This window comes from Gorilla gorilla, chromosome 16 (assembly GCF_029281585.2).
Source record: "Gorilla gorilla gorilla isolate KB3781 chromosome 16, NHGRI_mGorGor1-v2.1_pri, whole genome shotgun sequence".
Lineage (NCBI taxonomy): Eukaryota > Metazoa > Chordata > Mammalia > Primates > Hominidae > Gorilla > Gorilla gorilla.
The window spans coordinates 67,907,189-67,931,083 of NC_073240.2; the positions used below are offsets into that span (position 1 = coordinate 67,907,189).

Consider the following 23,895-nt stretch of genomic DNA (forward strand, 5'->3'; position numbering starts at 1 on the left):
ACTGTCCCTGGCCAAGACTCTGGGTTTAGTAAGCCTCTTGCAACTCACTAGGAGTGGGTTTCTAGGACCTCCCCACTTTCTTGCTTGTTGTTTCTTTTGCTAGCCATAAGTCCCTGGAGTACACTGGGTACTTTATGGGAAAAAGAGGAACAGTGTGGGACAGACTTTGCCCTGAGCTGCTTAATGTGATGTGGGGAACAGAGGTGATAAGAGCCTGTGGCAGCTCAGGCAGCCCTGCCATGACCTGGAGTTGGGGAGGGGTATCAAGGATAACAAGTCTTATACACATGCCATGCTGTTTCTTTGGATCAATAGATGGATAATTTTTAAAACCCCCTCTATGTATCAAACTCACTTTGGAGATGTGAGGCATGGCCTCTGTTCTGGTGACAGTATCTGAGTGGGAGGCCTGGTAAAATGTCTGTGTTTAGGATGATGAACGCCATAATCTAAGACTGCTAAGTGCTGTGGGGTGGTCTAGAAGGGCAGATGGGCTGGCTGCGAGGAGGGCAGAGGCACTGTGCAATGGTGTTGCCTGGGAACACTCTGTGGAGAGTGTGGGAATCTCACCCTGGCCCTACCAGGTAAGAAATTGGGCCTGGGAAATTGGGAAGGGGATTTTTCAAGCTTCATGGCTGCTCCAGGACTTGAACTAAGACTTTCCTTTAGAGCAAGCTTGTCCACCCTCTGGCCCGTGGGCCGCATGCATCCCAGGACAGCTTTGAATGCAGCCCAACACAAATTCATAAACTTTCTTAAAACATTATAAGATTTTTTTTTTTGCAATTATTTTTTAGCTCATCAGCTATCGTTAGTTAGCGTATTTTATGTGTGGCCCAAGACGACGACTCTTCCATCGTGGCTCAGGGAAGCCAAAAGACCGGACACCCCTGCTTAGAGAAAGTGCGTTTTCTGTTACAAAAGGACCTTGAATCCCCATCTCATATGTTGGGACTTTGTCTTGCATGTTTTCAGGCAGGACATGATTGTATCTGTAACATAATAATATGTAAGAATGTGTACTTCTTAGCCTTTGCAGAGAGGCGGGAGGCCTGTTTCCTGCAGCTCCCGCCCCGTCCTGGCTGAGGGGTGGGAGGCAGCTTGCTGGCCAGCCCCGCTGAGTCACCCTCCGGCGTGGAGCCCGGTGGGGATTTCCACGCGGCCCCAGTGTTCTCTTCTCCTCGTTTCCTGTTGGGCTGTGACGCAGGCTGGCTGCCAGCGGGTGCCGGTGGGCACTCCCGACACAGGCCACTGCCAGCCGGCCTTGTGGGTCCTGAGGGCATCGTGGGTGGCTCTCCCCCCACGAGTGACTGTGCCTGGCAGGGTGTGCCCCACATTCTCAGTTGCACTCCGTTCTGGGTGGGCAGCTCCCAGAGGCCCCGGGGAGGGCTGCAGATGGGCGGGGGGTGGCTGCCTGGGAGGACGGGAGGTTTTGTTGAAGAGAGAGCTTGCTCTTGGGGCAGTTTGTACTGGGTGTTTAGGGTTATAAAAACCTAGATTTGCTGAAAACGGCTCTCTTTTATCTTCTGACAAGAACATTTGTGAAGAAAACAAAACAGACCTTCAGCCATTTAGTCTATACACCGAGAGAATGGTTTCTACAGTATGCCTGATTTCTCTGGGTCTTTCTAACACATCCATGTATGTGCTTGTCAGCTTCTAGTGCGTCCATTTCTTGATATGAGGAAATTTTGCTTAAAAAAAAAAATCTCTACTGATAGGACCTCTGCATATTCATGCATGTTTTTGCTCCAGAACTTTGTGTCCCACCACTGTGCTAGGCAGTTTACAAATGCCATCTGATTTCATTCCTGCCACTACAGTCTAAGGCTATATTGTCTGATACCTATCCACCACCCTCGTGTGGCTATTTAAATGTTGGGTCATTAAAATTAAATACAATTACAAATGCTGTCCCTCAGTCACACCAGCCGCATTTCAAGTGCACGGGTAGGCTAGTGGCCATCAAATCAGCTCATATAGAGCAGCACGTTTTCATCACCACCAAAAATTCTATTGGGTAGCACTGGTCTAAGGTCCGGACATATGTCCCCATTTTGTAGATGAGGAAGCTGAGTCCTACAGAGGTTAAGTTGACCACTTAGAAGAATGAACAGATGAAAGCTTTTCATTTTACACATGAGGAAACTGAAGGTTATACTCCCCTTTCCTTCTTAGAAAAGAGAAATTGATCTGTAGGCTTCAGGGACTCTTCAGTTAGCCTGGGGGTGCTGTGTGAGTCAGCTCTTTTGCTGTTCCCCCCAGACCCTGTCAGCTGTGGGTAGTGGCTGGTTTCTCTTGGTTTCCTCACCAGAGTTTGGGAATGAGCAAGTCAGGACTGCTTTCCGCACGGTAATCCTTTGGCCCATTTCCTATCGGGGGATTTATGGAGCTGGTGATCTCTTGGCTTTTTTGGCCATTTGTTAGAGCCAAAAGAGGTCACAGGAAATGATATACTAGTTTCATTGCCCAAAATACTGAGGTCCAGAGAGGTGAGGGGATGCTGAGGGTCTTGCATCTAGCTAAGAGCTGAGCTGGCTCTTAAACTTGTTTTCAAGCTAGGACTTACCTGATTTTCTTAGGAAAGTAATCACTCCATAGACAAGGATAGGTTTTTTTCACAGAGCAATGATGTTCCCTGTGGTCCCTATGTAGGGTGGTAAGGAATAGGGCTTTGGGATCCTACAGACCAGGGTTCAAATCCTGGCCCCACCACTTGTAAGTTATGGGACTTCAGACAAGGACTTAAACATTCTAAGTCCTCAGTTTCTTCATCTGTAAAACAGGGATAAAATATCTCAGTGAATTTGTTTTAAATACTTGCGTCTGGGCATGGTGGCTCATGCCTGTAATCCCAATACTTTGGGAGGCTGAGGTGGGAGGATCGCTTGAGGCCAGAAGTTTGAGACCAGACTGGCCAGCATAACAAGAACATAACAAGATCTCATCTCTACAAAAAATTAAAAATATTAGCTGGGCATGGTGGTGTGAGCCTGTGTTCTCAGCTACTCGGGAGGCTGCAGTGTAAGGTTGCTTGAGCCAGGAGTTAAAGTCTGCAGTGAACTATGATCATGCCACTTTACTCTAGCCTGGGCAACAGAGTGAGACCCTGTCTCAAAAAAAAAAAAAAAAAAAAAATCAGCCAGGCGCAGTGGCTCACACCTGTAATCCCAGCACTTTGGGAGGCCGAGGCGGGTGGATCACCTGAGGTCAGGAGTTTGAGACCAGCCTAGCTAATATGGTGAAATTCCGTTTCTACTGAAAATACAAAAAATTAGTCGGGTGTGGTGGCACACGCCCGTAATCCCAGCTACTCGGGAGGCTGAGGCAGGAGAATCGCTTGAACCCAGGAGGAGGAATGTGCAGTGAGCCAAGATTGCGCCATCGCACTCCAGCTTGGGCAACAAGAGCAAAACTCCATCTCAAAAAAAAGGAAAAAAAAAATTCTAACATGTTTGAGATTGACTGCAATTCCTAGCATATTACAAGTGTTAGTAAATAGTAGCCATTAATATTATGAGCATATCATCACCTTCTCCCAGCATTCTAATTTTACAGTATAGAATCCAGTACATAGGAGGCACTCAGATAGACGGGATGCCCCAACACTGGGAGACGGACAAACTTATTTTGAAATAGTCTTTTTTTGACATTTCCAAAGAATATACTCAATGTTTTTCTGCAGCCCTTTGCCTTCTTTTTAGGTGAAGGACCTCTACATTTAAAGCAGTGGGTTCAACTGCTAACCTTGAAAAGCTATAATAAAACATCCCAGAGTATCCAAAAAGCCTGGAAACAAAGGGAAAATAGTGTGTCCTGCTTTCCAACTTTCGGATATGCTGTAGAATAGACTGAAACAAATCACTGGAAAATAGGTTGTTGTCGATTTTACTTAGAAGCTTTTGTTCCTTTGGATTTTCGTTTTTTATTTTTAGACAGAGTCTCCCTCTGTCACCCAGGCTGGAGTGCCGTGGTGCAATGATAGCTTACTGCAGCCTCAAACTCCTGGGCTCAAATGATCCTCTAGCCTTGACCTCCTGATTAGCTGGGACTACAGAAGCAGGCCACCACGTCTGGCTAATTTTTGTATTTTTCTGTAGAGAAGAGATCTTGCTATGATGGGCAGGCTGGTCTTGAACTCCTGGCCTCAAGTGATCCTCCCGCCTCAGCTTCCTGAAGTGGTAAGATTACAGGCATATGCCACCACACCCAGCTTTTTTGTTCCTTTGAAAGAAGGCATTGCTAATGATTGCCCTGGGGTGTCTAGATGACCCGGCCAGCCATCCACCTCTGCAGTTTACACAGCTTGTTGATCTCCACAGTGAGAATTAACTTCACAACCTGGGCCCAAGAGGCTGGAGGATTGTCAGTCTTTAGAAAAAAAAAAAAAAATCTATTATCTTTAGAGAAGATGGACTTGTTGAGGAAGAAGAGTAGACAAATACTTTCTGGAAATATTTTCAAAGGGAATTAGAAAAAGAAAAAGATTTTGGTTGTCCTTTGGTGAATGAGAATATTCATCAGCAGAATGCCTCATTACCACGTCACACAGCTGACCAAGGCCTCATCTGAGACTGTGTTTGAATAGAAATTAAACAGGGCTGACAGTGAAGTTTCTGCTTTTAATTAGCTTTCAAAGGTACACCTCTACCTGTGATGTTGAAGCATCTTGAAAAACCTCACTGCTCTGTGCCTGAATGAGGGGCATCTAGAGGGCTTGGAAGAGAAGATGTGGCACGGGGCAGCTGGGGAGAGGCTGGTGGCCAGAAGATGGACCTGAGCTTGGTGAATTTACCTGGCATCTGAGCCTGGCCTGAACAATTCAGAAACCTCATTTCATCAGTCTTGGAGTCAGGGCTCCTGTCTCTTAGCAAAAAGCTAAAGCATACATCAAGCATATTTATTGACAAGTGTAACCACTGTGAGGTTATAACCAGGGTGCTGTGTCTGCTTATGGGCACCCCACCCAACCAGCCAAATGGTCAGAGGGCTGGGTGGGTGGGGGAAAGGGAGGGAGGGAGTCATGGGAAGCAGTTGTGTTGAATGGCTACTGGCCCTGGTGGCTGGGTGCATCCCCGTATGCCATCCAGGCCCACCCACTGCTGGGCCGGACCTTCCCCTCTGGACAGTTCTTGCTTGGGCACTGACTGGGTTTGCTGCTGAACCTCCTGGCCTGGCAGCTCTGGTTGCTGATCCACCCGCTTCTTTCTTTATAGAGATTAAGAGCGGCTCCAGAGTGTGTACGGAGAGCCTCTTTGAAGCGCTGCTGCCTTTCTGTGGCTAGATCCACGATCTTCTCTCTGGGATCACCCCATAGGACATTTGCTTTCCACCTTCTCCAGTCCCAGTGAATGCATGAACCTCTGTCCTCATTGTTACTGGCTGAGCCAGATGTCAGTCCTGTGACCTGGCCTCAGGACCACTCTTGTAGCCCACCGTGGGTGGATGAAGCCGGTGGGAACAGAATGATAGGAGTTAACCACTTTTTAGGCGTTATTGGGCCTTTTCACTTTAATAGCTTAACAGAGACATCTGTGATGGCTTGCATCCAGAGTGCGTGGTGTTTATTTTTGATTTGAAATATGAAAAGCATTTTTTTAAGACAACTGACTCCTCTGAGTCATGCCCAGGGGAGCAAACGGCCTGAAATATGAGCTTGTGCTTACTGGAGGAGGATGACAGAGGAGCCTGCTGCTGAGTTCACTGGTGCTGGGGTTAGGTCACTGCTGGGCTGAAGCGCACTGACCATAAGAGCAACATGTGGGCAAGAGCCGCGGCACTGGGGTAATTTATTGCCGCCGCTCGCTTCACCAGGAACCCCACACGATGGGTTCCCACAGGATGGGACATTCCCACAGGATAGGACAACTGCATGGAAACCCACACTCGGGCCTGTGTTGAGCAACCACGTTTGAGTAAGAGTTATCTTATTTGGCAGGGTGGGTTAGGTGTGGGGTATTTGTCACTGAGAAGCAGAAACTGTATGCTCGACACACACTCCCTGAGTCCTTAGGGAATTGCGTAGTTTTCTTCTTTTCTTTTCTGGGTTCATCTTACCAGCAGTCATGTTTGAGAATGTGCACAGCTCACCTTCGTTCAGCCCTTTTCAGTTTACCTCCATAGCCTTCTTTGCGTCTTGGCACCATCTTGCGAGGTGTCAGGCCAGGTGTTAGGATGCTCTGTTTACAGATGAGGAGATTGAGGCATGAGTTGTGATTGCTCACAATTGCCTCCTGAGTGGTGGGGCCATGCTGGGGCACTGTGCCCAGACTCTAGACTTCCAGGGGTCCAGGACCTCCTGCTGCCAGTCTCCTAGCTGGTTACCACAGCTGTCTGTTTCTTGGCCTCTCCCTAGATTTCTAATGGAACTCTTGGGGTACAGTCTGGAAATAGGTATTTTAAACATGCTTTGCAGTGATTGTTACAGATCTTCATGTTCAGGTGGCCCAGGGGCTGACCCTGCTCCAACCTCCCCCTCAGACATTAAACCTGTACCACCCACTGAAGTGGTTTTGATTTTCTATTCTGCGTTTAAGGCCCATCTTCCCCCCATAGATGCCAGCTCCCCAAGGACAGAGCCCTTTCCTGTCTTATCCACACCATGTCCCAGGGCCCTGGACGGTGGTTGGCACACAGTAGGCCCTTGGTAAATGTTTGTCGGATGAGTATGGCTCTTCCTCAGCTCTGTGGTTAGCTGGGAGAGCTCCGACAGTAGAGTCTGGCAGGTCTGGTTCAAGCATCCCTTTGGTGTAACATGGTGTGAATGGTGGGGCCTCACTGAGTTGTGGAGTGGGGGGCAATGTGTCTCCCTACGACCTCCTAGTGAGGAGAAGATAGTCACCACCCACACAGGCACACTCTTGAATATTCCAGGACAAGGTGGGCACTCATTAGAGGGCAGCTCTTACGGCCACTGCCTGGTGTGTCTTGGCGTGAGCAGTAGGGTCATCGTGGTGGTCAGTTTTTCCACTGCCATCAAATGGGATCCATTTAGCTCTCAGACAGACAAGGTATAGGGCTGGACTCTGTGCCGTGGGCTAAATACCGGCCACCTCGAGCCTCAAATCAAGACCAGACACCGGCATAAACCCAGGTGGCCCAAGCCGAGGTCGCTCCCCAGGGCCAGGCTCATGAATGGATAAGTAAATATTTACCCTGTCTGAGGTCGAATGTGAACTGTCTACCAGGTGTTTTGTTTTTCTGTCTCCTCCCTCTCTTTCTGCAGTGCCTCCCCCTGTAAAAAAGGAAACCAAGAGGCTGACAGGTTAAGTGACGGGCTTGACACAGCTAGCCATCAGAACGTCCTCCAGTCCCATCTGAGTCCCGTTCCTCCTCAGGCATCTCCTCCAGGAAGCATTCCCAGATGACTGGCCCATCCTGCCCTTTCCCTCCTCTGAGCTGCAGCCTGCAGACAGCCCTCTACCTGTGAATCCATACAGGATGTAGGCAAAGGGGAAGAGGTTTGCTCATCCTCTCTCCTTCACCCTTGTGCGTATTAATACTCACCTGGCAATTAGTCATATGCAATTCTTATGTTGACCTTACATGTTCCGTGTCTTCTGTGCCCGTCTCTGGAGTTCCTGAAGATGAAGGGCTGTGTCTGCTGCACCTTCAGACTTTTTGAAATTGATTGGTTGGTTTGTACATCCATTTATTCACCCCACGCCTCATCCTACTGTACACGCTTATGGTCAGTCTATTCTGTGTCAGGCTCAGGGCCTTTCTCCCCAAAGTGCGTTCATGTCCAAGGCTAGAGGGGATGGCTAGAGGCCAGAGGACAGCTTAGGCTGAAAGTGGCAGGGAGACTATCAATGGAGCTGGGGGGAGCTGAGCTTCTGAAACTTGGGAATATTGAGCCTTGCTAATGTGTTCCTCTGAAAAAAATATCTTATCAGGCCCTCAGCTATCCACCAGTTCTCCCTTTCCAACTTGCAGCCTGCACCCCGGCCAGGAAGTTCATAGGCAACAAAATAGAATCCGCCTTCCCTATCACTCACCCCTTTTAAAATGTGACTAACTCTGAGCTAACCAAGCCTTGGCCAGACGTGGATATGGTTATGCACGGACTCCGTTTTGTGGTTTGTCATTTCTGACTTGCTGGGAAATCCTTTGTTGGGGGTGGGGATGGGAAGTAGAGCATCTCTGGGGCTGGAGTTTTTCTAAGATGTGTAAGATTTAGAGGCTGTCATACTGCAAACAGGGAGAGCGGGCTGTCTGCTTGGCTTCGTGGTCAGTGGAGAACAGGCTGGACTTGGAGTAAGAACAGCTAGGTTCAGATCCCTGCTTCTACTCCTGACCACTTAGTAGCCTTGGCCGAGTCCCTCAACCTTTTTGCCTCAGTTTCCTTATCTGTAAAACACGGGGTTCTTGAAGGATTAAAGGAGCTGGTGTGTGTAAAACCCAGGAACATAGTTCCTGGTGTATAGTGACTTATAATTTCGAAAACCTTAAGATTTTATTCATAAGATTTTTTTTTCAAGGCCAACTTAAGATTTCTAAGAGTTTGTTTTTCAAAGAGCTGGGGTCTTGCTTTGTCGCCCAGGCTGGAGTGCAGTGGTATGATCATAGCTCACTGCAGCCTCAAACCTCTAGGCTCAAGAGATCGTCCCACCCCAGACTCCTGAGTAGCTGGGACTGCAGGTGCACGCCACCACACCCAGTTAGTTTTTAAATATATTTTTTAGTAGAGTGAACCTCGCCATTTTGCCAAGCCTGGTCTGGAACTCCTGGCCTCAAGCGATCCTCCCACCTCGGCCTCCAAAAGTGCCAGGATTACAGGCCTGAGCCACCACGCTCAGCCTTCTAAAAGTATTTTGGTGTGCACCATTAGCACTGTGTCTTAAAGGTGATGTGCACCTTCAGCACAGAGTGTTGAGTGCGTGGTGGATGAATGTCATTTGTGTTTTACAGATGCCGCAACAGAAACTCAGGCCCAGCCACTTACCCAAGGCCACATAGTCCCAGGTAGAGTTGGAATTTGGAATAAAGCCTGCTGACTGCAATCCTAGATGCCTTCCACACTCCTGTCCCACTTCCTCTACACCAGGGGTCCCCAACCCCTGGGACCCCTGCACTTAGCACCTCACTATGGGAAACATAAAGCAGGAACTAACAGGACTCCTCTCTCAAGAAGGAATTTCAGTCTACTTGGGGAAAGAATAATGGCCAAGCAGTAACTCAGGTTTGTTTAGCCTTCTAGAGCAGTGTTGCCGGATATCACTGTAATGTGAGCTACAGTGTATGGTAGCCCCCACTTGTTCTTGGTTTTGCCTTATGAGGTTTCAGTCAGCTACAGTCTGGAAATAGGTGAATATAGTACAGTCAGATGTGTTGAGAGAAAGAGACCACATTTATATAACTTTTATGATAGTATATTGTTATAATTGTTAATTTCATTATTATTGTTGTTAATCTGTTACTGTGCTTAATTTATAAATTAAACTTTGTCTTGGGTGTATATGCATAGGAAAAAACACAGTGTCTATAGAGTTTGGTACTGTCTCTGGTTTCAGGGATCCACTGGGGGTCTTGGAGCGTATTCCCCTCGGATAATTACAATTACTTCTAAAATCTGAAATCTGGCTGTGTTAAAATGTAAAAAAGAGGGTGAAATTAATTTTAAATACTATATCTTGTTTAATACAGTATATCCCAAACCATCATCACTTTAGCATGTACTCAAATATAAAGATTGTTAACGAGCTGTATTACATTCTTCTTTATCATACTGAGTCTGAAGTTGATGTGTCCTTTATACTTGTGGCACATCTCAGTTTGCACTGTCCACATTTCAAGTGCTGCCATGTGGCTGGTGGCCACCATTTTGGACACCACAGCTACAGGATTTCTTCGTTAGGTCAGTTGATGTCACCTGCATTTTGGAGTGGAGTCATTGAGCTCACTGGCTGAGTTACACAGCTAGCGAGGAGCCGGGTGGGACCAGAGCTTGGTCTTCTTCCCATTAAGGAAGAAGGGAAACTTGCATTTGCTGAATGTCTACTATGTCCCAGGTGCTGTGCTAGATACTCTACCTTTGTCATTCCATTTAGTTCTCACAGCAGCCTTGCATGGTGGATGAATATCATGTGCATTTTACAGATGAGGCAACAGAAACTCAGAGAGGCCCAGCAACTTACCCAAGGCCAGGTAGTCCCAGGTAGAGTTAGAATTTGGAATAGGGCCTGCTGACTCCGGTACTAGGTGCCTTCCACTCACCTGATCTCCTTCTCCTACACCAGGGGTCCCCAACCCCGGGGCCATGGACTGATACCGGTCTGCAGCCTGTTAGGAACCGGGTCTCGTAGTAGTAGGTGAGTGGTGGGCAAGTGAGCATTACTGCCAGAGCGCCGCCTCCTGTCAGATAAGCAGCTGCATTAGATTCTCATAGGAGCATGAACCCTATTGTGAACTGCATATTGGAGGGATCTAGGTTGCACACTCCATATCTAATGCCTGATGATCTGAGGTGGAACAGTTTCGTCCTGAAACATCCCCCCCCAACCCTCATCTCTGGTGCCAAAAAGATTGGGGACCGCTGCCCTACACAGAGAAAGAGAATTTGCACGTAGCAACTTAGGCAAAGTATTCAAGGAAAGTGCCAGGGGACAGGAAGGACACCATGGGCTGGTGGCCTGTTCAGTAACAGCTTCAGGGTATCAGTTCAGAAGGCCTAGGCCTGCTTTGGTTGGGGTGGTGTACGTGTAAAAGCAGCATTCTGTCTAATCACAGGTTCTGCCTGAAAGGCAGACACTTTTAACCCTTTGGTGGACAGGGTTGGTGATAGCTAGTGGGGGGTATGAGGTGGGGGTGAGGAGGTGGTGGTAGGCAGCAATTGCAGAGGCCAGAGATCTTGGCTGTGTTCTGCCTGCCACGCTGGGAATGCTAAGTACTTCTCAAGCCTCCAAGCAACTGAGACTTTCTGCTCGGGGAATCCCCAAGGATTTGGGGAGGCTGGAATTGAGCAAGCTCTTGAATGCATGCATGGATTCATGCAGTCACTCACTCCACAAATATTCATGTGCTTTGGACCAGAATAATTTCGGCAGGAATATCTTGTCCTACATGCTATTGCCATGTTCTCTGAGGACCTGCTGCTTCGCATGTGTAAATCTCCCTCCAGAGTACTCGGCAGATTCCCGAAGCTGACTGAGGCTCGGGGAGTGTCAGTCCCTTGCCACAGGTCACATAGTACTGAATGGAAGATACGGGACCTCAGAACCAAGAGGCTTTGACTCATTTGTCCTTCTTACTGTCTGTTTTGCCATCAGCCAGGAGATAGTCATTGAGTTGTTTCTATTTGCCAGGCATCGAGCTGTGTTCTCGGATTTCATTGTTGTTGTTTTCATTTTGAGTGTGTTTGTTTTGTTTTACTTTTAGGAGCAATCACAGTGCTCCTGTTGCTGAATGGTGGCTGATGTCTGTTGCATGCCAAGCACTGTGCAGGGTGCTGGTCACAGTTTACTCCAGGGATTCCTCCCAGTCCTGCTGTAAAGAGGAGGAAACTGATGCTCAGAGACTTGGACCTTTCTGAACATCATGAAGCTAGGGATTTCAGTCCCAGCCTCTCTCTCGAGAGCCCTAACTTAGCCACTATACCTCACTGCCTCTCTGTGACCAGGATTGAGTCCTGGTCGTCAAATGAAGCCCGATTTGCCAGAACCTTCTTATGAGGCCTTACCTGGTCTTCAGTTTTACCACGTGTTAACTGGGGGCAGGGCAGCCAGTCCATCCTCTTCTGCAGAAATCACCCTGTCCAGGAGATGGGTGCTTCTTCAGGACGCTACCTGGCTAAGAACACTGCATTAACAGGAGATAGAGATCCAGTGTGTGTGAACCTTGTGAAAACATCTCTGTCTGTTCCTCCAATCTCCCCCTTCTGTCTTATCATGCAGGGCAAGCTCAGGTTGTTGTCCTGTCTTTGTTGGGAGGACCCTTGAGTGGTATCTCCTATGCCCAAGCAGACCTGCAGAGAACCCTGTCCAAACTGATGGTCATCTGAGACACGGAACTTCATGATAGGAAGGTGTCTTGGAGGATAACTAGCAAGTCTTTCACTTTATAGAGGGGGAAACTGAGTCCTCAGCGATCAGCCACGTAGATTCTGTGTTGTAGAGACCTGAGGATGTGTCTCATCTCCTTATCCGAACAGCAAGTTCCCATGCTGCGAACATCTCACCCTGACCCTCACCATATTTTTTAGGAAGTGAATGGGGCTTTGAGAAGGACAACCTCACTGTTTTGCCCATTTCTGAGATGGAAAATAAAGGAACATTGCCCCATCTCCACTGCAGGAATCTATATGCTCCTCCCATAGGCAAGATGGAAGCTAGACCAGAATGTGCAGCTTGTGCTTCTTGTGGGGATGGTGAGGACAGAAGAGGGCAGGGAGACAGCATTCCTAAACCCAGCCTTTTGACCCAAGAGGCAGGGACTCCAAGGCTGTAGAATGGGAGGAATTGTGGGAGGAAAAGCACTGGGCAGAAGGTCTCAGTCAAATGCACCTGCAGTTATTAGCTGTGTGACTTGGGCATAATGCCACCTGTGAGCCCCCATTTTCCTCACTAGGACAGTGAACTCACCAATAGGTTTGAGTTGTTGCCCTCCCAGAACTGTTGCATGAATTGAATGAGGTGCCTTGCTTAACTGTACTGAATACTGGGGAAGCCTGCTTAAATGGATGACAGGCTTTTTATCATTAGCAAGCTGCCGCACTCCCCACTCATCACTCCAAGGCAGACCATTGCATTTTCTTTCATTCTGATAAACTCCTTGAGTTGAACAGAAATCAGACTCCCTGTAACTTCTGCTCCACAGTTTAGAACAGCCCACCATGAAGCCTTATGTCCTTCAGGACATTCTGCCCTGTTCACTTGGATTTCTCTCCTCCCTGCAAAGCATCATCAGCTTCCTCCTCTGACCCATGTTTTGCACTTCCTTGCTTGTCACTCCTCTTTAAACACTTGTCCAAATTGTTTGTGGCCCATCCTGTATTACACCCAGGGCAGATGCAGTAGCCCAGCCCAAGCAGCAGAGACCATGGCCTCCCTGATGTGGGGTCTGTGCCTCTTCTCCAGGCAAGTGGCTGTGACAGTCTAACTTTATGGAAGGGTGAACTCAATGACATTGGCTGAACTGCTGGTGAACACGGGAAAAGCCCTTCTGGACCTCTTATCTCTCTCTTCTTGCCAGAGGAAAACCATGTCCCATTTGTCCTGTTTGAGCACTATCAGGCCTATAGCCATAATCTTTTACACCGTAACATAACTTTGCCAATGCCAATATTATCTGCCCATTTTTTTTTCTAGAAAAACTTAATTGGGATTTTAAATGCATTTGGGGGATGGGCTGAGTTTCTGTTTGCCTCTAAAAACAATGAGAAGGAAAACAAAGTATGATCCTATCGCCAGAAAAATGGAGCCAAATCTGAAATTAATTTACAAAGTCATTAGTATTTTCCATTTGTGACCCCCAAAACGAATGTAGGTGCAGTTCCTTGCAATTAACTGCAGATTAGGAAAGGGTTGGGAGGATGTTTTAGGGACCAACACACAGAACTGTAGCAGAAGCAGATGGGGGAATGGAACCAAGAATTGCCTTGGTTTTCACTCAAGGCCGTGGTTTGGGAGAGTAGTGCCGACTCAAATATTCCCCAGAAGAGAGCACTTTTTCAACAATCTGAAAAGTGGCAGGGACCTTTGGAATGATCTGTTTTAACCTTTTCATTTTCTGAATGAGGCAACTGAGAGATTCAGGAAGGGTAAGCGACTTGCCTAAAGTCACATAGCCAGGAAGGTCAGAACCAGGACCAGAGCTCTGCTTCTGACTCCCTGGCCAGTGCTCCAGCTGCCACTGCCTCCCTCTCTCCTGGGTGCTTGTCTGCTTGTGCCTTTAATGTTCAGCACTTGAGATATTTTCACATTTAGCACCTTCACGTTTAGCAGTACTCCTCATTAGAGAAAAATGGGATGATGTGGGCAGAGTCACCCGCAGAGTCACTCCAGGTTTCAGATGTGCTGGTGCTTACCGAGTGCCACAGGGAGAAAGTGGTGGTTTCTCCCTTCCCTTAAGAAACCTGGTTATTTCCAAGGCTCAACCCCTGCAACACCCCACCAAGCCAGTCCCCCACCACTGCTCATTGAGAATCTGCTGCTCTGTGAATGAAATTGGCCTGGGGTTAATGAGTGGTGAATGTGTGTCAGTGTTTGGTATTTGCAGCAGGAGCTCTTCTGCGATTCCCTAAGCTCAGATGAACGGGGCCTTTAAGATGCCATCCAGCCATCGGAGAGATGCAGGAAAGGCCTTTTGAAATGCTGTTTCCCCTGACCTATTTGAGGTGAGGCCCTGTGATGTCATTTCCCCAGTGGTGTGTGTGAGAGAGCAAGCAGCACTAAGAAAAGCCACTGCTGAGAGTTCACAGTCCTTGCTTCAGTGTTGTCTTACGCTCAGGGCACCTTAAAGGGCTTACAGCGACCCTACCTCCAGCTTCTCCAGCTCCCTTTCCTTGGCAAACGCTTGACCCATCCCAGCCCCTTGGGCTTTCTTTCCTCCTCCTCTGCTACCACATACTGTGGGTGTTGGGAAATTACTAAAGGCGCGACTCTGGCTCTCAAAGACTCTGAAGTCCAGGATCGAGAAGAACTGTGTTTACACGGAGTTGTCAAGGATCATTCTGCCAATGATAACCTATTAGCGTGCAACTCTGTGCCAGGTCCTGCTCTGGGAGCTTTATGTGTGCTGTTGCCCCTCACATTCACGGCAGAGGTGAGACAGAATGCTGAGAGATTTCTGCAGACAAGGAATCTGAGGTTTAAAGGGGCAATGCTTGATGAGCCACTGAGGGGTGGGGCTGGGATTGGAACTGAAGCTGGCTGCCCTTCAGCCCCTAGGGTCCTGCTGGGGAGATGTGCCCAGGGGGTCCTGTGCTGGGAGAGTGGAAGCAGGAGTGTCACTGGGGGCTTTGTCCTGGGAGCTGGGCAGGTGCTAGGGACAGAGCTGGCCTGGTTTTGGAGCCACAGGAGAGAAGATGGCCGGGAAGAGCTGTGTTTGGAAGGTTCCTTTCTGTGCCAGGGGTCAGCAATCTGGGTTCTAGCATTGAGAGGGGCAAAACTTGGGTTTGTAGGGGAGAGAGGGTGACCCCCAGTGAGGGTAAGAAGGATCAGCTCCAGTGAGCTCTTCTCACCCTGGGTCCCAGCCTGTACTAAAAATCCAGGGGCAGCCCCCGGGCCCAGCCTGCCTCCTTCACAGTCCCCTGACTGCTTGAGGCTGTGGGCCAGTGGCTTTGCCCCTTGGAAGCTTGGTTTCCTCATCTGGGACAGAAAGGGGTCAAAACACCCTTTTTCATTGTTAAGATTAGATAATTTGAGAGCCAAAACTTCTTGCAGGGTGCCTGGTACCAAGTAGGCCCTCTCTAAATAATTAAATGATAGTTTTCATTTTCCCTTCCACTTAATTGTTTTTTAAAAAAAAAAAAACTTTTCTTCCCTGTAATAACAAATTTCAGAAGACAAGTTAATACATTGCTGTGTATACTCTCAGGCCAAGAATTTCCTCAGTGTTTACATACCAGAGCAGTACTTTGAACTTTGATTTTCTCCTCTGCCTCTGTGCTGGTTCAGACACCCTCTCTAAGATGCCAGAAGCATTGCCCTGCCTTGGCCTCTTGGTGGTGGGGTATGTGTGTGTGTTTTCATCGTATTATAAAAACGTGAAACATTTGAATTACGGGCAAGTGGTATTCTACCAGATTTAATAAATGTTAATATTTTCCATATTCACATCAGGTATTTCTAACATCTCTTTCTTTACTAAAAATAAAAACCTTCTGCTGAAGACCTCCTGTTACTCCAACCCCTTCCCCCTTCTTCTCGCTCCCGTTTCACAGGTGTTTACTCTCTTTTAAATTGGTGTGTGTCCTTCCCAGCTAGAATTTTGTAGTGTATTATTTGTAAAGCCAAATAACCCCATTGCAATGTGTTTGAACCACCAAAGCAAATGATCAGCTTTTGGGAAAAGAAGGCTGAATATCCAAGGCCAGATCAGTGACTCGAGATCACAGAACAAACCTAACTGCTCTCAAATTGAAATCTCAAAATTATAAATTCATTGCCTTTGACTTAAAACTTGGAACTTTCAACCCTGCATAATTGCAGATACATGAAAGATTGTGCCATCTTGAGCTCCCAGGGTCATCTGAACCTTTCATGTGAGGAAACACATCCCAGAGTCAGTCATTCTTTTTTTGTTTGTTTGTTTTCGAGTTGGAGTCTTGCTCTGTCACCCAGGCTGGAGTGCAGTGGTGCAATCTCGGCTCACTGCAACCTCCGCCTTCCGGATTCAAGCAATTCTGCCTCAGCCTCCTGAGTAGCTGGTATTACAGGCGTGCGCCCCCACACCTGGCTAATTTTTGTATTTTTTAGTAGAGACAGGGTTTCGCCATGTTGGCCAGGCTGGTCTCGAACTCCTGACCTCAGGTGATCTGCCCACCTCAGCCTCCCAAAGTACTGGGATTATAGGCATGAGCCACTGCACCCAGCCCAGAGTCAGTTATTCTTAGAGCAGGTGTTTTGGCTTTTGTCTTTAATGCTTCCCTCCCCACTTTAACATAACTGTAATATATAATTATTGTGGAAAATTTAGAACACATGGAGAAGTAAAGAGTGAAATTGCTGACTTCCCTGTTACCCCAACCTCTACCCCATAGAGATATTTTCTCCCCATCCTCCCAAGGGCGGAGGATGGAGATCCCTGGGCTTCTCCAGGTGGGGAGTGGTACCATGGTCTCTTCAGGTTTCGTAGTGGACAGGCCCCATTGACCATAGGATATGTGTCCCCAAGGTGGTTAGAGGCCATCACCTGCCTGAGGTCAGCTCAATGGGCAGGGCTGGGCATCTCCTGGTGGTCTACCCACCATGCCTGTTCATCATGCTGGGGTCTGACCTCTTTCTGGTGTCTGGTGCTGATCCAGGCAAGGTGACAAGTGCTCAACAGAGGAGTCCTGGTTCCTTCAAGGAAACTGGGAAGTGTAAGACGGAGCAGGCTGCGTTTGTGGTTTTTACCAAGGCTTGACTTTTGACCACTTTTCTGAAAAAGGACAGGGGTGTTTTTTTGTTTTGTCATTTTTTTCCCCAGTAGATGTTCCTTTTTGGTTCACAGATATAAACACTTGAACCAGGTGATATCAGCACTGCAAGTCGATTTAGTACCACAGCCATTTTCTGTGTACCAATATGAAGCTGTTCCTTCATAAGTTCTTCCTTTTCACTTTTTTAAACCGAAATTATTTTCATTAGGATCACTACCTTCCCATGTGCATTTTACCACAAAATTTGGTTCTGATTCTGTTGGCTTGCTTGCTGTTAGTACTCATGTTAGCTTCTGCCATTCTTTCCACCATTGTCCTGGGTAAAATTTTGCATATCTGAGTTGTTGGATTCTTTCATCAGTTTTTGGTTAGTGACTTTCATGGTCTGCAGTTTTAGTTGCTTTCAGTTTTATTTTGTGTTGAAGTTTTTTCTATGAGGTTTGATTTTTTCAGGGTCAGTTTTCAAATGTAGCAAGGAGTGTGCTTTTTCAGTTTGCTTATTATTTTCAACAAATGTTTTTGGTGGGTAATTTTACCTTTGTTGATCACCAGATTTGTTTGGGGTGCATCATTTCTCTCAAGCCGAATTTTCTCTGGTAATCTGGCCAGAAGGCCCATAGGGTCAGAATGGCAGGTCAAAATGTCTCGATGCTTTCTTGAAGAGTTTGAAACAAGCTTGCAAAGTACTGTCCTCCCTTTGGATTTCTCCTGTCTGGGTGTTGCCAGGGCTCTCCTGTTAGCGACAGAGAAAATAGGAGGTACTAGAATTCGGACTTCTAGGAAGGGTTGTATTGTCCTTATCATCAGAATCCCTCCCTCCCGTCCCTGTGACCTCCCAACTTCACAAACACGTCTTGCCTGCACCCTAGGCAAACGTGGAAAGGCGTAGCTCTGGTACACCGGAAAGCACGGTGGATGGGGAGGTAGGAGCCCCGTGCCGGGACATGTCTTTTCTCCTTCTTGAACTCGTCTCCCCACCCGTCCACAGGGTTGCTGGCCAGAGATCTGTCAGAGTTTTTCCGGGCTGCTCTTTCTCTGGGTGGGGATGTGGACTCTTAGGATGTCAGGAAGCAACTGTAGGAAACCCCCTGTGTGGGTGAAGCAGAGGCGTCGCTCAGGGCCCTCTGCCTGGTTCTGGGCCCTGGGACCCTGCTCCCCACCCCTGAACCCCGCCTCCCCCGACCCCAGGATGGAGCTTGCTTGCCATCGCAGTGGATCTGCGGAAGAGGGTTCCAGAGTGTGGGGAGAGCGTGCTGGGGAGGGGAGCTATTTGTTCCTTTCCAGTCATCGCTGTACTGAGCGGTTCCCTGGGACAGTTGAACCCAGGGGAACTGAATTCATCTGTGTAAGTAAACATCCATCTACCCTTAAAGGAAAAGCCCCTGCTCAGCCTCTCTGGGCAGCTGGAATGCTGCTCTGTGGGTCTGGGCATTTGTTCCTTCTTTCTTTCTTCCTTTGATTTCTTGCTGTCTCCTTCAATTAGGCCTGTGACTGTTTTCACATGGCTATTTGTATATACAAGCCATGCCAGGCATCATAATTTGTGTTTGTCTAGATCAATAAGAGCAGCTTTAACCAAAAAGTCCAGCTGAGAATTTATAAATACCCCTCACCTCCTCCCCTCCCTGGAAGATGTGAAACCACCATCCCATTAACCCTCCGAAGCAGTTGGTTGACTTGATCAGGGAAGATGTGAAATATAATTTCTTTGAATGTGCTTTCTCTTTACTCTTTTAGTGGAATTTGATCATTGTTTAAGCAACTGTAGCCGATTCCCAGCCCACTTCAAAGCAAAAGCCCTTCACTGTGCCTATTTGCAAAATTACCTTTGAGAGACTGAAGTGTCGGAAATGCATTTAGACACAGATTGTGCCTTATATTAGCTCTCCGTTGCCCCATAAAATGGGCTTGGGCGTATCTGAGGCAGCTACCAAAGGAAACTTAAAAACAGATTCTGGCGGCAGCGATTCTTGTGTTCTGTGCTCACTGTGGAAAAGAAGGGGGCTAGAGATTTAAGTTTACGTGGATCTTGAGGATTTTAAGAACCAGATTTCTTCTCTTTGCTCACATTAGGGGAAAAAAAATAAACCTCAGATGCCCCGTGATATCTCGTTACGTCAGGTTTTCCTATAAAATGTCAAGACGGCAATATTGGGTTTCCTGGCTTGCTTTTCCCCACTGTGTCTGCTCTTGCCAGAATTTTTATTAGGGGGAGGGGAGCATTCTCTACCCCTCCTCCCTCAATGAAATCATTTCTTCCCTAGCCTTTAACCCTTTAAAGTTTGGGAAGGGAATACTTTGATTTTAGGGTTAAATAGAAAACTTCCCTAATGACTGTGGCTGGAATTAAGGTGTACTTAAGGCTGTAGCAGCCCTGGTGGGTCCTGGGCTGGCTGGGTGCTAGGGTTTGGTATGGAAAGCAGCTTGCATCACCTGCTTTTCTTCCCATGCCTGTGCCTTCCCCAAGCTCCCCCTCCAAAGCCAGGTACGATTCCAGCTATGTTAAAAGGCCCTGGGAAATGTTAACTGATCAAAAATGCTGGGTAACTAGAATTATTATTATTTTCACCCTGACCAACTTCAGTCAGATTAGCATATCTGCTGTCACCAGGTATGGCACAGGCATGGGTGGAAGCTGTGCTTGGAAAGTGAATGTGTTTAGGCCAGGTGTGGTGGTTCATGCCTGTAATCCCAGCATTTTGGGAGGCCGAGGTGGGTGGATTACTTGAGGTCAGGAGTTCAAGACCAGCCTGACCAACATGATGAAACCCCGTCTCTACTAAAAAAAAATACAGAATTAGCCAGGCGTGGTGGCACATGCCTGTAATCCTAGCTACTTGGGAGGCTGAGGCAGGAGAGTCACTTGAATCTGGGAGGCAGAGGTTGCAGTAAACCGAGATGGCACCATTGCACCCTAGCCTGGGCAACAAGAGTGAAACTCTGTCTCAAAAAAAAAAGAAAAGAAAGAAAAGTGAATGTGTTTGCTGGAAGCTGTGCTTGATTAAGTGAATGTGTTTGATCCAAGAGGGCAGGGGATTCTGGAAGAGACATTAAGTACAGATTGACGAGTGTCTTGTCTCACCACAAAAACCTCCTTTCTCTCTTCCTCCCTAGTCCCCACTGAAAATGGAGTGGTGATGGCTTAGTTCTCACTTTGGTTTCAGGCAAGAGAAATGGTACCCAGGAGGTAGAGTTGAGTAGAGACTCCTTTAGCTCTCTTCTTTTTTCTCGCTTCTCTTTATTCCACCGTTCTCTCTTCTGCCTACCTTAGCAGCATGCTAGGAGGAAGTTTGAAATCTCCAGGCTGAGAAACTATGCAGAGAGCAAATGACCTTCTGAGGGCTCTGGGTACAGAATCCTTGGTATGACAGGTGGGTCTAGAGCCGGCAGAGACTCAAGGCAGCCTGACAGGACAGTGAGAGTGAAAGGGAACGCTATTAATAATGACACCAGGTCAACACATGCGAACCCAACTGTCCTGAACAAACGGGGGTTTGTGGTTGCGCTACAAAACCCAGGCTCCAGTCTCTTCGAGTTCTGTTTTGATTTGGAAGGAGTGACGCCTTCCCCTTTGGAAGCTTAGGCTAGGGTTGCAAGCTGAGGTGTTCACAGGGACAGACAGAGTGTGGGAAATGGGGCCTGGTGTAAGGAAACGGAGCAGAACTTGGGGTTCATTCATAGTCTAAAGGGGGCATTGGCAAGTCGGCATCAGACAGTAGCAACTTGTTGCCAGATCTTCTGAGTTTTTTTCAAGAGAAGCCAAAAATCAAGATTTACACACAAAATCTCCCAGTTGGTAAAAGTTGGCAACCATTTAAAAATTTTAAAAACGCTCTGCAGGCCAAGCACAACATCTGTGGGCAGTGGGCAGCTGCCTGTTTTTGACCTCCAGCCCAGACCGATTAATTGATGGCTGTCTTCTGGGTCTCCCAGTTCCGGCAACGGGAAGTTTCTTAAGGAAGTTGCCTGGGCTGACCACAAGTGAGGTGGGGAAGTGGAAAGGGAGCTTGACTTGGCTTCAGTTGATCATTTGCACAATAAATATTGATTGAGCACCTGTTATGTTCAACGTACTATCTGTGTTGTGCCATGTTTCCTAGTCTACATTTTGGGATGAGCTGTATCTTCCTCATGCAGGTGGACTCTTTATGCCCTGCACAGGGATGGTTCCATGCTTCTCCCTGAGATTATGGCCAAGATGGATGCAGTGGGAGGAACTTCAGTGGGGGAATGTTGGGGAAAGACCTGGGTCCGATTCTCAGACCCTGCAAAGTTCATTGTATTTCAGCTTAACCCAGCGGTAGTCCCCAGGATGAGACAGTCTTCAGCTGAGGAAAGCCCTGGGGATTTGGAAGCTAGAGCAGAGAGAGTCCAGCCAGGGACCCTTGTCCGGCAGTCCCTGAAGGCCGTACCAGGACCAGGAGGCAAAAATCGCAGAAGAACAGCCTCCATTCAGCTCCATACATGGCAGAACTTTCTAACAGAGCTCTGTACCTTGTGGTTGTTGGACTAGATGATCTGTAAGCTGTTTTTCATTACCTGGAAAGTCCAATACCTTGAGGCCACCCCCCCATACACCCATTAGACTCCTGAGTCTTAAATCTGCTCTGGTTCATGGCTTACCTCCTGCAGCTGAACTTGGGGTTGAGTGCCCCAGAAAAGCCGATATAAACTCTAAGTTGAGGCCAACTCAGTTTGCCTGGGGATGAGGTGGGGTGGTATGGGGGAATAAAGGCTTCTCTAATGCTGTGAGGTGTCATTCATGTTTTCCATTCTCCTGCTCTCCGAATTTAAATTAGGGTCAATCATACAAACCTCACAGGCTTGTTCAGTCAACAAAGGCACAGAGAGCTTAAGTCACTTGCTCAAGGCCACGTAGCGAGGCAGTGAAGAGCTGGGGCCTGGACCAGCTCATCTGTCATCCTCCGCTCTTTTACCCCCTTTCCTAAACTGTTAGATTTTAATTTCCTTTTGGTATATTCATTCTTTTGTGTGTCTCCTCCCCACACCCCCCCCCCATTGTTCTAGAACTGTCAGTGTTCAAATGTTTAATAGCTAGGTTTTTTTTTTCCCCCGTACACTTGGCCGGAAGTAGGAATTCATCACCATCTGTGAACATTTACTGTACCTCCATGGTTTGCGTGGAATTGTACTAGAAACACTCAACCCCGGGGCTTTGTTGGCAATAAACTAGGTCTTTCTGCAGAACTTTTGAGGACAAATCACCAACGGGTTGGAAAGCATTTCCTTCAGGAATGGCGAAACTCTATTTTTCACCATGTTAATGCTGCTCCCACCTTTGTTTCTCCCCTAGTGTCTTAAGTGTGTTAAGTGCTTTTTTCTGCTCAGTGTCCTAGATAAGAGGTTTCCAAATGATGTCCCCTGATCTGTACCCCACCCCCAATTCTCAGGCTTCTGGATAGACAGAGAATGGACATCTGGTTTGTTTTGGAATGACAGGCTAGACTAGAGGCGTCCCGAGGCCTGGTAACGGCAGAGGCTGCTGGCATCTTAAGACATTCAAAAACCACTGTGCTAAATAACAGTGGAGCTATATTGATCTCAATATTTCAAGGAGAAAAGAGCTTGTGAAATAGGCTTGTGATGTTTGTGATAAGGGCCCTGTGGGGCAGCTGGTGGGCACCCCATGTAGAGCTGGAACACAGGGACATGATCCCGTGTGCAGGAGACAGCTCCAGCCTCTGCATACCCGTCGGCTCACTCCTGGGTTGGAACATCCTCCTCATTTTCTCTGGCATGTCCTTTTGCTCAATGAATCATTCCCGGCCAGGCCAGACATCCTTGCTGGAGAGCCAGCTCTCCGTGCACCAGCCCTGTGATTCTCTAATGCCAGCTTGAAATTTGGTGACCCACCTTGGGATGCTTTGCCTGTCAAGGTTTTTCAATGATGAATAGTTGTTATGAGCATGTCAGCCAGAATGGTACTTTTCAAGTCATTCAGTAATGGATCTGTATGATTATTTTTTGCACAAAGAACTAAATAGCTAAGATACTATTGTGGCAGATATGCCATAAGTACCTTTTCAGTGACATCTTTAGTGTACATATTTGTCACACTGTATTAGAACATATTAAGGCAGCTCATTAATGTTTCAGTATTTAGAGTTTGTCATACAGTGAGCAAAGGCAGACACCTTTGACACAGTCCATTGGAGCAAAATATGTCTAGGCTTTTGCTTGCTTTTTTCATTTTCAAATCCACATTTCCATCAGAATTTTAGAGTTGTTTGTTTGGAGGCAGAGTCTCACCCTGTAGCCCAGCCTGGAGTACAGTGGCCTGATCTCAGCTCACTGGAACCTCCGCCTCCCAGGTTCAAGTGATTCTCATGCCTCAGCCTCCCAAGTAGCTGGGACTACAGGCATACACTGCTACGCCTGGCTCATTTTTGTCTTTTTAGTAGAGACCGTTTTCACCATGTTGACCAGGCTGGTTTTGAACTCCTGGCCTCAATTGATCCACCCACCTCGACCTCCCAAAGTGGTGGGATTACAGGCATGAGCCACTGTGCCCAGCCTAGGGAGTTTTTTTGTTTTTGTTTTTGTTTTTTGAGAAGGAGTCTCGCACTGTCGCCTGGGCTAGAGTGCATAGTGTGATCTCGGCTCCTGCCGCCTCACACAGATCATAATGTGATCTGCAACCTCCGCCTCCTGGGTTCACATGATTCTCCTGCCTCAGCCTCCTGAGTAGCTGGGAGTACAGCCTGCTTTGGCCTCCCAGAGTGCTGGGATTACTGGTGTGAGCCACTGCGCCCTGCCTTTTTTTTTCTTTAATGTTTGTATTGAGGTATAATATG

The 23,895-nt window shown here is 47.6% G+C and overlaps 1 protein-coding gene across 6 annotated transcripts in view; it reads left to right on the forward strand.

Annotated features, from left to right (window-relative positions):
- The window catches only part of SMAD3 (SMAD family member 3), a 129,615-nt gene that overhangs the window by 54,575 nt on the left and 51,145 nt on the right, over positions 1 to 23,895 (forward strand). Inside the window, exon 2 of one of the 6 annotated variants that reach the window (XM_063698642.1) lies at positions 8,911 to 8,964. The exons of 3 other annotated variants lie outside the window; for them this stretch is intronic. In XM_063698642.1, coding sequence (XP_063554712.1) covers positions 8,911 to 8,964 — 54 coding nt within the window. Of the gene's footprint in view, positions 1 to 8,910; positions 8,965 to 17,914; positions 18,004 to 18,320; positions 18,426 to 23,895 lie in introns of those variants that run through there. 2 more of the 6 variants (XM_031002508.3, XM_055362686.2) reach the window with 2 other exon arrangements.